The sequence below is a fragment of the Ochlerotatus camptorhynchus genome, unplaced genomic scaffold (assembly GCF_037179485.1).
Source record: "Ochlerotatus camptorhynchus isolate MF236.1 unplaced genomic scaffold, CSIRO-AGI_Acam_v1.1 ptg000330l, whole genome shotgun sequence".
Classification (NCBI taxonomy): domain Eukaryota; kingdom Metazoa; phylum Arthropoda; class Insecta; order Diptera; family Culicidae; genus Ochlerotatus; species Ochlerotatus camptorhynchus.
This window is the reverse complement of record NW_027040818.1, coordinates 1,832,601-1,848,619: the sequence shown is the minus strand read 5'-3', so window position 1 is coordinate 1,848,619 and position 16,019 is coordinate 1,832,601. Positions and strand designations below refer to the sequence as shown.

At 43.4% G+C, this 16,019-nt stretch overlaps 1 protein-coding gene across 2 annotated transcripts in view; it reads right to left on the bottom strand.

Annotated features, from left to right (window-relative positions):
• Positions 1-404: 404 nt before the first annotated feature.
• Unr (cold shock domain-containing Unr) overlaps positions 405-16,019 on the bottom strand; it is a 62,630-nt gene continuing 47,015 nt past the window's right edge. For both annotated transcript variants that reach the window (XM_065230409.1, XM_065230411.1), the window contains exon 13: positions 405-2,853. In XM_065230409.1, the coding sequence (XP_065086481.1) occupies positions 2,837-2,853 (17 nt within the window). In that variant the 3' untranslated portion in view covers positions 405-2,836. The remainder of the gene's footprint in view (positions 2,854-16,019) is intronic.

Sequence of the window (16,019 nt, the reverse complement as noted above, 5' to 3'; positions counted from 1 at the left end):
ACCATGCGTTCACAATGTTTTTTGTTTTTTTCTTTTCTCTGCTTCTTCTTCTTTTTGTTTTTCTCTGTTTCATTCAGAATTCATACGTCGGTTTTGCGTAATTAGCCTTACAATGTTTCATTTATCTTTTACTTTTACTTGGTTACATTAGAGATTTTCGTTTAAATTACATTGTTTATTGATTTTTTTTTTCGCTTTGTTTTTTGTTTCTTTTTTCTCAATTTTTTTGGCTTGTTTTTTCGTTTCCTTTTTTGTTATTTTTTTTTGTTTGTTTTTAATTGTATTTTTTTCTTTCTTTTGCTGTTCCATTATGTGTGTTTGTGTGTGTAGTGTAGTAGCTTTTCTTGTTTGTTTTACTTTTGTCTGAATATACACGGGACAAAAATCAGAAGCGTTTCGTTACATGTTTAAAATGATTTTTTTGTTTGCTTTCACATTTCTTGTTTTTTTTTTCTTTTTTGTTGTTGTTAGTTAATTTTTGATCGGTGTGAAAAAGTTAACACTCAATGGCTTTCACATGCAATTTTTGATCCCGTAGTCTCTTGAAGTTATTTCTTTTTTCATTTTTATTTATTTTTTGTTTCCTCCATGTATGCTATGTAGTGTTTGTTCTATGATTTTCCTTTTGCGATGCGTTCTTGTTTTGTTTAATGAATGATTTCCAGCGTATGTAATTGGAGAGTGAAAATAAAACGGGAATCCTTCGGGGGGATGAATCAGAGGGAAATGGATTTATTTGTGTGTACTTGGCGTGAATGTTTTGTTGCTTTGTTCAGCAGCAGTTGTAGGCTGTGAAGGGTCTGTTGTGTAATGTTTTCTTCTTCTTGTTTCTTTGCGACTTCTTACTTGTTGCTTCTTACTCATTTCTTCTTCTTGTTTGCTTGCTTTTGTTACGAAGACTAGATCAAGTTGATGGTTAATAAAAAAAAATATATAGGGAGCTTATCAGGATGTTTGTTACTCAATAACGATAGCCTCCCTCTCGCTCATGTACCGAATTTGTTACTTGTTAGTTAGTTTCTTCACCTTTTCCTTTCTCTTGTCAATAGAATCCCTAAATTAGTTTCACCTTTTAATCACACTTATAAATAGTACGTTTACGAGTGTTCAAGCATTAACTTGTTGTATATCTGTGAGTGTGTGTTTATTCCATCAGTTTGTATGTTGCGTTTTGCTTAGCTTAGCAGAATGTGATTCTTTACTTCAGGCGAGGTTCCTTTGGACATGAAGCCATCTATTTTTCGTCTCTATTAAATTATAATTTACCACCTCTGTTCAAGATCAATGTTCCAACTAAAAACATCAACTTCATTCTTATAGGAAAAAAATAACTAAAAATTTCAACGTCGATCGAAGAGTTTCCACAAAGGGAACAACCAAATTCAACACTATTCATCATCAGCAGGGCTTATTGATCGAATGTTATTTTAAACGAAGAATTTAAAATACGAATTACGAAGCGGATCAGTGCGCACAGTGCCGATCGAAAGTGATCGAACCCAACTAAGTAAAAAACAAAAGAACGACCAAATATCAAAAATTCATTTTCCTACACATTTTCTGTCCGGAGAGGCGGCTATCGATGTGGGGTAAGCAGACATTATAAGTTACGTTTGTTTTGTTTTTCCGTTTTTCTAGCTTTGTATAATAGGTAATTCGAGGGTAAATTCTAAAAGACAGGAGAGACACATTGAAAAAGTGTGGGCAATAACAGTCTGAAGATTTCCGATTATTTTTTTGTTTCTTCTCTCGAAAGAAATAGGTTTTGGTATTCTTTACTTGTATTGTTTTACTTGTGTTACATTTAGCGATTCTCGTAGAACGATGAATTAGATTCATGTCTTAATGGTTGCTTGCATTAATAATTATTACTCTCTAGGTTAATGATGTATCTCTTACCGCGTGTTACGGCTCATTCGCGTATGCTTTCCTTTTATTCTGTTTTCTTTTCTTCTGTTTTCCTTCATATTTTGTTTGCTTTAGGTTATATTCGTACTGAAAAGTAGTAAACCACTCGTGCGAGTGAAAAACACAATGTCTTAACTGATACAGCTAAAAAAAAATGACGAAAAAAACAATCAAGAACGGTACGCGCACGAGTGGGCAAAAACGCTCGAATGTTTTACGTGTAAAAATCATCATTTCAAAACTAACTCTCTCTCTCTGTCACAGAGCAAAAATATACAAATGTGTTTGTATGTGTATGTTTTAGAAACAATAGCGATAACAAATTTGCGTAATTACTGCGACAATACAAAGACAGACTACGACGGGTAATAAAAACAGTAAATAGAACGGTTTTTGCTGTTTGTTTGCTTGGTTATTTTCGTTCGCAGTTTCAGCGTTACATTGTAGGTGTGTATATTTTTTGTTTTGTAAAACATCCATGACTTTATTAATGTTTGTTTTGATTATTATTACACTTTTCTGCTTGTTTCAGTAGTAAGATGCGATTTTACCAATGCTCTTTCGTTTCCGCTCATGCCGCGCTAGTTACATAATGTTGTTTTTGTTTTCTACTCTTTCTTTCGTAATTGTTTCCTTTTCTACTCTTTTTTTCACATTTGTTTCTTTGTATATATGTATGTGTGTGTGTGTTTGTTTTTACTTGTGTATATATGCGGCGTATTGTTTCATTTCACTTTGTTTTGTTACTTTTTTGTTGTTTGTTTCCTTCTTTTTCGTTTATAAATAATAATCACTTAGCGTTTACGTTTCACAATTATATAGGTTGCAATAAAAAGATTTGTTTAAATAATTTAAATAATAAATCATTAAAAAAAAATAAAACAAAAAAACTATAGCGTTATTATGAGTTAATAATAGTGTAAAGTGTTCATTCCAAGCAAATTCCTGAAACGAGATGAATAAAGAATGGTGTTATAAGATCAGTTTTAACTCATTCAAATTAATTAAATTTTATTACCAGCCGATGCTGGTAAAACTGGAGAACAATGATACTCTGTGGGCCAGGGAAATGGAGAACGTTTCCAATCCGAAACATTTCCTCGTTTGGACCGGGAATCAAACCCACCGCCTTCAGCTTGACAATACCGTGCCTTTTACTGATTAGGCTATCTGAGGCCCTATGTGTTTGAAGCAGGCCTGAACATACTCATTACAGCTAAAATACTACTTTTCAAAATTATGAACCTATGAGATATTATAATAATAATTTTTATATGTAAGATGAAAGTAAACAAGGTAAAGTTTCATAATTTCGAAAAGTAGTATTTTAGCTATAATGAGTGTCTGCGAATGATGTGATCGATTCGTATGGATGCAGCCAGGTCGAGTGATCGCACTGTATCACTTGAGGAGCCATGTCGGAGTAAGGCGAGAACCATACGGGCACTCATCGGTTAGAATGATTTCGCCTCAACCCATACTACTGCAAGGAAGAGAACCGAGATCCAACGACGATAAACAGAGAGAATCAGTCTGCTTCTACCACAGCTCGCGAACGGTCAACGGAGGGCGAACCTCCGCACGTATCAATACAAATAAATGCTCGATGTGAAATAGCGTAAATATATGTCTTGTAGTTTTTCGTTCAAATAAAGTGTAATTAATTGTAACCGGTGTTAACGTGCATTGTGCCCCGAAGAAGTCCCCGAATTGTGCCCCGTAGAGTGTAATCCGGAACTCCAGGGATTGTTCAGCCAATGCCAGCGAAGTACCACCAACAGCAAACAGCTGGTCCAGCGATGCGACAAGGTCACCCAAGGACGACCAACGAAGGTATCCCAACAATGAGTATGTTCAGGCATGGTTTGAAGCACCTGTCAGAAATCTCACTTCGCGCAACAATTATTGTTTGAAACTAGCATCACTTTTCGACAGTTGGGTTCTTTAAGGGTATTGAGGTAAATGCATCTGTGTAATCTGCATTAAAAGTACCCGGCCAAACATCGCATCTCTGAGGGTTGTAAAGAAAGACCAGACAGTCAACGACATAGTATCTTTCTACGTGTTGGATCATAGCAATCACTGGAACACTATATAAACGGTGCAATTGACAAGTATTTCATTTTCATTTTCATTTTGCAGCGTTTGGTGGGGCAATGAAAGCGCAAGTCAATCCAAAGCCGAGGATAAAGGACGGGTAATGGCTGAATAGTCTATGCGGACCACTTGAACGCCATGGGAAAAGGAAGGGATTGAAGAAGCCGGTTATTGGGGGGTTTTGAGGAAATGACACATAGTGATGCTAAATGTAAAGAAACCGAAAATCCATCTCCCACTGATTCATCCTTTCACATATATACCAAATCGATATTTTAAAGCAATACTCAAAATAAACAGACAATACATGAAAAGGCTAGTTGCCAGTTGCTTTAAAGGCTAGTTGCCTCCCTAAGCGGACCCTCCGCATCCTAACTCTTCTGTTAATCCACTTAATGCTACTAGGCTGTCTAATTTTTATTATTTAAGTTCGTTTGATGATTATGATATCTCTAGTCTAATTTAATCAATAATTGAAATCTCTAATCTACCTACCATGCTTTATTAAGTACCTGCACTTGTGAATGTAATCTAAAATTTAACGTGTTTCAAGTTGTTTTTGACTTTGACCTATATTTAATATATATTAGTTCGTCCCAGGTGACACCTTCATGTGACTAAAATGCTTCATTTTGAAGTTAGTTTCCTAGCTGATTTTTAAATTACATAGGGTATATGCTCCAACTATGCTCACACGCTTCCACTATGTCGCACCACAAAAATACGTATGAGTATGTCACAATAGAAGCACGCCACAGTGGAAATCCCGAGCCATAGTTCAAACACTTATCCCAAATCAAAATGAAGCACATATAAGATTAGTTGCAATACCATGTACAACAATGGTGTTTAACATTGTTCCCTGAGTAATACCTCAATGAAAACAACAACGAATGCTTGTCACGCAAGTAGGAGGAGCATTGTTGGGCAATTTCTGAAATATTTCAATAGTATAATTCCCTTGCAAACCCAAATAAATCTATCTGCGTAAAAATTAATAAAATAAGAGTGATTTGCGGCAAAACCCGCCAGTATCGCACCCAACGTCAGTGCCTATACGTAAGCGTACTACAACGCGGCTTTCAACTAAAGGAGTAACAAGTGTGATACTATCACTTCAGGCTAGAACTTTGGTTCTCTTATGCAATGGTTCATCAGAAAGTAATCCTCAGTAATCCTCATCGCATGCTCATGACGCTATTCTGTCACGGCATGAGCCAACGATGCCGGACCTAAACCAACCGTCTCCAACGCTCCACTATGAAGCATAAGATTAGGCCCGCCCACCAACGTCCAGTTCAAAAAACAAGCCAAGGGGAGGGTATAAACGGTGCAATTGACAAGTATTGATGGAATATACGTTAGACCCTGAATAAAGAAACATCTCTAGTATTTATCAAGCTATCTTTCTATTCCGGAACTACTTTCCGCACACATCAATTTGGCGACGAGGATTCCAGAATTCAGAAGCGATGGCAGAACTTCAGGAAGCAATTCTACAGATGGCAGCGCTCCTACAGAAGTTATCGGAACCCAACCAAGTTCATAGAAACCCACAGCAAATACTCGAGGCCTTGGAAACGAACATCAGCGAATTTTCGTTCGATCCGGAAAATAGAATCACCTTCGAGAAGTGGTACAGCCGGTATGCGGATCGTTTCGATTCGGATGCCAAGAACCTAGAAGATGCCGCCAAGATCCAATTGCTGCTGAAGAAGTTGGATACACCGTCACACACCTGGTACACCAACTAAGTACATCCTGCCGAAGCATTCAAAAGACTTCAATTTTGCTGACACAGTCGAAACCCTCAAGAAGATCTTCGGATCACAAACCTCCATCTTCAACAAGCGATATCAGTGCCTACAGCTGGTGAAATCTGAAGCAGAAGACATCATCAGCTACGGTGTTTGTCTGCGGTCTCAATAGCCATTGCTATGCAGACATACGAGCCAGGCTACGCTGCCGGATCGAAGCTGAAACACCAGAAGCTCCCGTAACACTCCAACACGTCAATCTCAAGGCGGACACATCCATGATCGAGCGTCAGTCAAGCTCGAAACCAACGGTGCACACAGTTCAGGAGAAGAAGGGAACCTCTCGACAACAACAGGCTTCGAAGACGGAAGGTAAGTAAATCGCCTCGCACACCTTGTTGGCAATGCGGCCATATGCACTATGTTCGGGATTGTCCATTCTCGAATCTTCAGTGTAAGTAGAGCAACCGTATCGGCCACAAGGTTGGCTACTGTGGCTGCTTTTCCGAACCAAAATCCGTTCAAGCTGGGGAGGAAAAGAAATCATCGAATAAATCAACATTCATCAACGGCGTGGAAACCAAGCTACGACTGGATACAGCGAGCGACATCACGGTAATCTCGAAGCAAACCTGGAACTATCTGGGCAAACCTGCAATCAAGAAACCAACCATTGAAGCAATGAACGCGTCAGGCAAGCCGCTCCATTTGATGGGTGAGTTCGAGTGCGAAATGAGAATCAACGGCAAAACTGCACAAGGAAGATGCTTCGTCACAACAACGGCTGCTAATCTGAACCTGCTAGGCATCGACTGGATCGAACTTTTCGAGCCAACCAAGTGAAGACAGACCCAATCGATCAGCAAGTACGTGAATTCCAGGCCAAGCACGCAGATGTGTTCAACCACTAGGACATTGCAATAAGCTAAAGGTAAAGCTTTGCCTCGAACCTAATGCTCAACCTGTTTTCTGTCCCAAGCGGCCCGTTCCTTTCATAACAATTCCATTGATCGATGCAGAAATTACACGGTTGGAATCATTGGGTATCATCGAGCCTATCGATTTCTCTGAGTGGGCTGCTCCAATCGTGGCTGTACGTAAATCAAACGGCCGGGTACGTATCTATGCGGACTATTCAACAGGACTCAACGCGGCGTTAGAAGCTAATCACTACCCGTTTCCCACTCCGGAGGAAATTTTCGCCCAACTCAATGACAGTTCCGTATTCAGCATAATCGATCTCTCCGATGCATACTTGCAGCTCGAGGTAGATGACGATTCAAAAAAGCTGCTCACCATCAATACGCAGCGGGGTTTATTCCGGTTCAATCGCCTCGCTCCAGGGGTGAAGTCTGCATCGGGAGCGTTTCAACGACTGGTTGATGGAATGATTGCGGGAATACCTGGCATCCGCTCTTTCATCGACGATGCCATAGTATTCGGCCGGGACTTGGAGTCGCATGCAGCATCACTCAACCAGTTTTTCCTACGTCTCAAGTGCGGAACATAGAGTTGGTAAGGATGATAATGATTAAAAAATATAAGTTGAGTCATGTAACGAAACGCTTAAATTGGTGAAAACCAATTCATCGTGCATGTGAACAAAATCTCATTACCATTGCTTTGTGAGGAGAAATCTCAAAACAGCTAGCAGCGCTGTGTAAAAGACGAGGTAAAATATGGGATATTCCTTCGGTATAAATATGGGCTACCTAAGCTTGCAGAAGGTGGCTCATGATTCTCTGCTTGAACGTCAAGCAGTACAGTTCGGTCTTTGCTCGCTCTGTCGAGTTGTTCTAAAGTTTTTAGTTTGTTCCAAACATTCGCAGTTTAATCGCGTCGTCAGTAGTGTCGGTCGCTTCGTGTGATGGGAAGACAGCGCTCCCGGAGCAGGCTCCGAGAGAAAACGGAGAAGAAGAACAGCGGTGAGGGTAGCTTGAGTGTACCTATTTCGAATAGGTACGCTACTCTTCCCACCGATGTAGGGAATCCCACCTCAGCCACGGTGAAGCGGTCTAAGAAGAGGAAGAAAAATCAATGCCAGTCCGATGGTGCGAGTGGACGGGACGATGCCACCGCGACGAACGTCAGCGTCATTGGTGATTTCGGCGACGCCGTCGACAACGAAACTGCTGCCAGCCCGAGTGCAGCAAAAATGAAGCTTCCTCCACTGGTGGTGAAGCAAGTCCCACTCAACACGCTGATTGGCGATCTTTCATCGCTGGGCGTTGCAGCTGAGTTTAAGCTCGGCAGGATCGGCACCAAGGTGATGCTCCGAACCAAAGCGGAGTACGAAGTGGCCGTGAAATATCTGAAGGATACCAAGGCGGAATTCTTCACGCACGACATCCCCGGTGAGAAGCCCTTCAAGGTAGTCATCAGGGGTCTACCAAACTTCGACCCCAAGATGGTCGAAGCCGAAATCAACCGGTACAAGCTAACCCCAATCGCTGTCTTCCGAATGACAAGGAGAGATGAAAACGTGAAGACATACCCGGATTGTCTTTTCCTGGTGCACTTCCAGAAAGGGACGGTGACGCTCAATGCGCTACAAGCCATCCGATCGATCTACTCCATCATCGTACGGTGGGAGCCATACCGTGGCGGTCATCGTGACGTAACGCAGTGTCAGAGGTGCCTCAATTTTGGACACGGTACCCGCAACTGCAACATCAAGCCACGCTGCAGCAACTGCGCTCAAGAACACGCCACTTCCAACTGCCCTGCGGATGGAGCCGTGGCGATAAAATGCGCTAACTGTGGTGGTGCACATCAAGGCTCTGACAGACAGTGCTCCAAACGCGAGGACTTCAAACGCATCCGAAAGCTGGCGTCAAGCAACAATCAACCAGGACGAAAGAAGGACAAAACCCCATCATTCAGGACGGAGGATTTTCCGCCTCTTCGTGCTCCCCAGCAAAGGCAAGCGAATTCGCGGGTGCAACCCGCCCCCCCTCAAGAAGCTTCCGGTGATTCTGCTGGTCAAAGCTCTCCATCCCCCCCTGGATTCTGGAGACAACCAACAGCGCAAAACAACAACCTCGATCTGTTCTCAGCGGATGAACTGATGGAAATTTTCGTCAACATGTCCGGTGCTCTTCGTAAGTGCCGCAATAAGCCCGAACAGATCCAAGTGCTCGGTAAGTTCATCATCCAGTATGGCGTCTAAACCGCTAACTATCGTCACCTGGAATGCTTGCTCTGTAAGAGCAAAAAAGATTGAGCTTGCCGACTTCCTCCGCAAGCACAGCATCGACGTGGGCCTTCTAACCGAGACCCATCTAAAGTCCGGCGACAGCTTCTGGTTGCCTGACCACAACACTATCCGGCTTGATCGCACCAGCTCCAGGGGGGGGGGGTGTTGCGGTCGTCGTCAAGAAAGGAATAAAATACCAAACTCTGTCCCATATCCGCACCTCTATCATCGAGGCCCTTGGTGTGGAGGTGGAGTCGTCGACTGGATACGTCCAGTTCATCGCCGTCTATTGCCCTCGACAGTGTGCCGCCAGCAGTGGACTAGCGGCTAAATTCAAGAAGGACCTGTCCACCATCACCCGTACCGGTTCCCGCTTCGTAGTTGGAGGAGATCTGAATGCTCGCCATGAGGCCTGGCGGAACTACCAGCAGAACCAGAACGGTCGTCTCCTGTTCGACCACTCACAGCATGGGCTGTATTCCGTTTGGTTTTCGGATGAACCAACATTCATCTCACCGGCGGGCAACCCATCGACGCTAGACCTGTTCCTGACAAATATCGGCTTGTCCAAGCCGGTAGCCTTGAACGAACTCAGCTCCGACCACCAACCGGTGGTGGCTGAACTGGGCTGCAACGTGGCTCCTGCTTCAAGCCTGCGCAAGGACTACCATCGCGTTAACTGGGCCCAGTTTGGACGCGTGGTAGACAGGCACATCATCGACAACCCGCCGCTTGACACCGTGGAGGACATCGACCAAGCGTTGGAGGGACTCCACCAAGCCATAACCGTGGCTGACGAGGCGTGCGTCCGACGAGTTCCTGTGAGGGGTAAGTTTATTGCCATTGATTCCCACACCCAACTTTTGATTCGCCTGAGAAATGTTCGTAGACGCCAGTTTCAGAGGACTGGAGATCTGGGCAAAAAACGTGAAATGGCTGATCTGAACAGACAGATTGCTTCCAGAATGGACTCACTCCGAAATGAAAGTTTCGGGCGTGTTGTCCAGAATCTGGACGACCGCTCCAGACCATTCTGGAAGGTAGCCAAGGTCCTGAAAACTCATCCCAAACCCATTCCACCTCTCAGAGTCGAAAATGATGACGATCGGGTTTTAATAACCCCACAGGAGAAAGCAAATGCGATCGGCGAGCATGTCGCTTCATCGCATTTGCTTGGCTCGAATATCCAAAGTCCGCTCGAAGATCAGGTTGCGCAATGCGTTCAAAACCTAGATGCCTCAGCGCTGAAATGCACCAAGAACATGAAGGCTCCCGGGTTTGACGGTATATTCAACTTGATCTTGAAGAGACTCAGCATGAAAGTGCAGTCTCTTCTAACCGCTATCTTCAACAGATGTTTGGAACTGCACTACTTTCCAAGTATCTGGAAAGTAGCAAAAATCATACCAATCCGCAAACCCGGTAAGGATCCAACATTGCCTTCAAGCTACAGACCAATCAGCCTCCTTTCAGCGCTGAGCAAATTGTTCGAGAAACTCATTCTCAATCGTTTGCTCAAGTTTGTCGAGGAAAATAACATTCTCCTTCCGGAACAGTTTGGATTCAGAAAGGGCACTCCACCAATCATCAGCTAGTACGGGTGATGAATAACATCCGAAGTAACAAAGCTGTATCAAAGTCCACAGCCATGGCCTTGTTAGACGTTGAAAAGGCGTTTGACAATGTTTGGCATGACGGACTTGTGTACAAGCTTTGTAACTTCAACTTCCCATTACATCTGGTTAAAATCACCCGTAACTACCTTCAGCAAAGGTCGTTTAAGGTATCGTTGAATGGTTGTCTTTCCGACACGTTTTCCATCCCAGCAGGAGTGCCGCAAGGCAGTCTGCTGGGCCCCTTGCTTTACAGCATTTATACTTCCGACATTCCTCCCCTTGGAGACGGTTGCGTGTTCTTCCTGTTCGCAGATGATACCGCAATAGCCGTCAAAGGAAGGATGCCTCGCGAAATAACGAACTAACTTCAACGATGCCTTAACGCCTTTGCTGATTATGCCACCACGTGGAAAATTAAAAACAATCCCTGCAAAACACAAGCGATCATGTTCCTACATCGGCAATCGCCCAAACTGAAACCGGCTCCATCTTGTACTGTAATCATGGATGGCACAAGGGTTGAGTGGTCCGCCGAAGTAACCTATCTCGGGATGTTGATCGATGAAAAGCTCCTCTTCCGTTCGCATGTAGAGAAAACTGTAGTCAAGTGTTCTACCTTGGTTAGGTGTCTGTATCCGCTGATTTGCCGCAGATCCCGCCTCTCAAGGGTGAACAAACTGGCCGTCTACAAACAAATCATAGCACCTGCGATCCTCTACGCAGCTCCGGTGTGGGAATCATGTGCACAGACTCACAGGAACAAAATTCAGGTCGCTCAGAATAGAGTGCTGAGGATGGTTCTTGATCGTCCTTTCGACACTAGAATAACAAATTTACATGAAGAGGCAGGCATTGCCAAAATAGATTCCAAAATTAACGAAATTAAGACTAAATTTGCACAAAAATGTAATTTATCAGAACATGCTTTGATAAGCAATTTGTATATAGTAGGTTAGGTGTACATAGTAATTGTAGGTTAGTTGTAGTTGTAAATAGTAGTTATAAGTAGACTCCTTTTTCCAATTCAAATCATACCAATCCCACCAAGGTGGTCATACTTTAAAATAGGCCTGATAGGACTAGAAACTGTAAATAATAATTAAAATCTCACTGTACTAAAGTTGAAAAGACGCATCTGTGTCACTTGAAAAATTCATACATGTAAACCACACAAACACAAGAAATAAAGATCATTTAACTGTTAATAACTTGCAGAAGGTATTCTTGTGACGAATGTTGAAGGTGACGGACAAGCAGCAGAAGCAGCAGCAGTAGCAGCAGCATTAGAAGCAGCGACAGCACCAGTGGAGGCGTAGCAGCCGAGATTCGTGTAGCCGTGACCGAGGCTGGAAACCTCGGTCCGGTTACGACATCAAGGAATATGGATTCCACGTCAAGGCAGAGAAGTGTAGTTTATTCCAGTCGCAAATCCGCTACTTGGGACACATCGTGGACCGACAAGGTATCCGTCCAGACCCCGAGAAGATCAAAACCATCACTGCAATGCCACCTCCAACCAACGTCACTGAGCTGCGATCGTTTCTGGGCGCGGTCAACTTCTACGGAAGATTTGTGCGCAACCTACGAGAATTGCGCTGCCCCATGGACAAGCTTCTGAAGAAAGAAACAAAGTGGAAATGGACATCCGAGTGCCAGCAAGCTTTCGAAAAGTTCAAGGCAGTTCTTCAATCAAACATGCTGTTGACACACTACGACCCCAAGCTGCCAATCATCGTGGCAGCAGACGCATCAAGCACTGGCATCGGTGCAGTAATCTTTCACCAGTTTCCCGATGGCATCATGAAGGTTGTGCACCACGATTCGAGAACACTTGCACCCGCAGAACGTAATTATGGACGACCTGAAAAGGAAGGACTTGCGTTAGTCTACGCATTGACGAAGTTCCATAAGTATTTGCTCGGACGAGATTTCACATGGTTGACCGACCACAAGCCATTGCTGTATATTTTCAATTCGAAAAAGGGAATTCCACTGCACACTACGAACAAACTGCAACGCTGGGCACTCACGATACTCAATTACGACTTCGAAATTCAACATGTGCCCACCAGCGACCCGGCTCATCGACCGAACCAATACACCAATTTGTGATTGCAGCACTCACCATGGAAGAAGATTTGGTAAGCATCCTGGCAGACACAACGGAGTTGGATCATAGCAATCACTGGAACACTATATAAACGGTGCAATTGACAAGTATTGATGGAGTGCGGGTGATGAATAACATCCGAAGTAACAAAGCTGTATCCAAGTCCACAGCCATGGCCTTGTTAGACGTCGAAAAGGCGTTTGACAATGTCTGGCACGACGGACTTATATACAAGCTTTGTAACTCCAACTTTCCACCATACCTTGTGAAAATCACCCGTAACTATCTCCAGCAAAGGTCGTTCAGGGTGTCGTTGAATAGTTCCCTTTCGGGACAATTTCCGATCCCAGCAGGTGTTCCGCAAGGGAGTCTGCTGGGACCACTGCTTTACAGCATCTACACGTCGGACATACCTCCTCTAGGAGACGGTTGCGTGTTCTTTCTGTTCGCAGATGACACCGCGATAGCCGTCAAGGGTAGGATGCCTCGTGAAATTACGAACAAGCTTCAACGATGCCTTGACACCTTTACTGATTATGCCACCTCGTGGAAAATCAAAATCAACGCCTCGAAAACCCAAGCGATCATGTTCCTTCACAGACAATCACCAAAACTTAAACCGTCTCCCTCCTGTACCGTAATAATGGATGGTACAAGGGTCGAGTGGTCCACTGATGTTACTTATCTCGGGATGTTGTTCGATGAGAAGCTCCTGTTCCGCTCGCACATAGAGAAAACCCTAGTTAAGTGCTCCGCCTTGGTTAGGTGTTTGTATCCGCTCATTTGCCGCAGATCCCGCCTCTCAAGGCAAAACAAACTGGCTGTTTACAAACAGATCATAGCCCCCGCGATCTTCTATGCCGCCCCGGTGTGGGAATCGTGCGCTCAGACCCACAGGAACAAAATCCAGGTTGCACAGAATAGAGTGTTGAGGATGATCCTAGATCGTCCATTCGACACAAGAATAGCAGACCTCCATCAAGAGGCAGAAATTCCCAAAGTAGATTCCAAAATTGATGATATGACAACTAAATTTATTCAAAAATGCAATCTTTCTGAACATGCTTTAATAAGCAATTTGTACATAGTAGGTTAAGTGTATATAGTAGAGTAAGTTAGTTTTAAGCTGTAAATAGTAGTATTAAGTAGTTTCTCTTCAAATTCTAAAAACAAAACAAACCAATCCCACCAAGGTGGTCGACCGTGTACTAAGTCTAGGACTAATCCTGTAAAACAAATTTTAAATTTTGCCCATACCTAAAGATGAAGAAAGCAATTAAATCACTTAGTATAAAAAAAAAAAAAATTTATATGGTAATCGTCCAAGTTAAACTAAAATAAAGATCATTTAATCAATCAAGTATTGATGGAATATACGTTAGACCTTGAATAAAGAAACATCTCTAGTATTTATCAAGCTATCTTTCTATTCCGGAACTACTTTCCGGACACATCACTACGTGACTCCCTTCACGCCGGAACAGAATGAAAATGACTTGAGGCAGCATGTTCATGACATCACCAATGTTGATTCATCTCAACTGAAAATCACCAAGCTAGTCCCTCGAGGAAAGAGTCTGGAGGATCTTTCATTCGTCTCTTTCAAAGTTACCGTATCCAAAACGGTATCGGAGGTGGTTGGCGATCCGTGGTATTGGCCTGATTGAATTACTGTCCGCATGTTAGAACATAACCAAAACAAACAAAAACAGACTCTCTGTCCGTCTTCCGAAATCATCATAGATACTCGCTCTTTAATCCCAGGACGCACCGTAGCAGACACTAAGGAAGACCCTTATCCGTCTGACACAGTCGTGCTGCATCCTGAGCTCAACTACCAACGTCGAAGTCGTCCTGGCCCTGTGTTCAGTTCTGGAGGCAGGGTCTTCCAAGCTGCCCTCTCAGGCAAGCATCCTTCTGTTAAGAACAATTCATACGCTGAAAATCTTCCATCTCGTAGCTTCAATACCTCTGATGCAACACAACATCACTATCCGACCATTGTGGAACCGTGATGGCGTGCTCAAATGTTACTAAGCAACATCCGGGACGTACCAAACGCATGATTGACCTGCTAACGCCGAAATCATGGATTTATTTGATGTTGTCTGCTTGATAGGCCCAAAATGGGCGTTTAGGCCAACGTAGTTCTCTACCCTATTCGAGTAAATTCGAGATTTGTTGGCTTCTTTCTAGAGTCCTGGAGAAAACATACTTTAATTCGAAGTGTTTCTGGTTAATTGACAAGGTCATGTGGTATTCGGTCATTGAAAGAATTTTTATGAACCACTTCAATACTGTTACACATTTGATCACAAATGTTCGGTTGCTGGGTACATTATCAAAGAGCTTTGGGGTGATGTGGTGGTCCTGAAAAGAACCTTTTTGTCGTGATGGTTGATTATTGCTGAGCTAATAGTTGTTTGGAATGAGGGTGACGCGCGCGGCATAGATGGTCCACAGTGACTCACGAAGAGCTACTGAATCCGATCAGTAGCGGTGAATTTAGGGCTCTTATGGACAGCCTTGAAAACTAGCTGCTTGTGGGGAACCTTTCGTTGTGCTGGAAAAAATGTACAACGTCACGCGCCGAAAGCACTGCTGCTGCTGCTGATGATGACCGGACACCACCACTCACCACACGCTGTGATTGAATAAACACCGTTTGGCGAGACCGGATGGAATTCGATTTTGAAATCTGTGTTAGGGATAGCTTTTTTCGCAGGCAATTGAATCGGATTTTCATTTTAATTATCCTCAGAATTTCTTTGGAATTGTACGCTCAAAATTAGGTTTACAGTACTTGTTCGCTAACTGGGCCAAAAGCGCAGCCCAGTTAGCGAATTCCACTCGCTAACTGGGCTGACTCAGCGGTGCCGGTGGTGTAGTGGTAAGCGTGATTACCTCTCACCCCAGCAGGCCTGGGTTCAATCCCAGTCGGCGCCGCCGGGATGTTCTGAGGCATAACATCTCTGATCACGTCTTCCTTCGGAAGGGAAGTAAAGCCGTTGGTCCCCGGTTCATGAGTTGATGGGTCGATAGGTAGGGTCCAGGTGTGGGAGCTGCCTTCCTGGCGTCGGTAGCATTGGTGCTCAGCACGGAAAACAAGATCGACGGAAAACAAACCAAAGAAAAAAAAAAAAAAAAACTGGGCTGACTTGTCAAACGTAAAAAAAAACACTGAGAGGAGCTACAATGGATTGTTTGATCGACTTTAATAAAAATTCATGTGCATTGAATTGATACAGTGTAAAGTTTGTCATTGTTATTTTCACAGCATTCAATCTAGCTAGTTTAGAAAGACTTAATACTTTTGCTCATAACGCTTTTAAGTC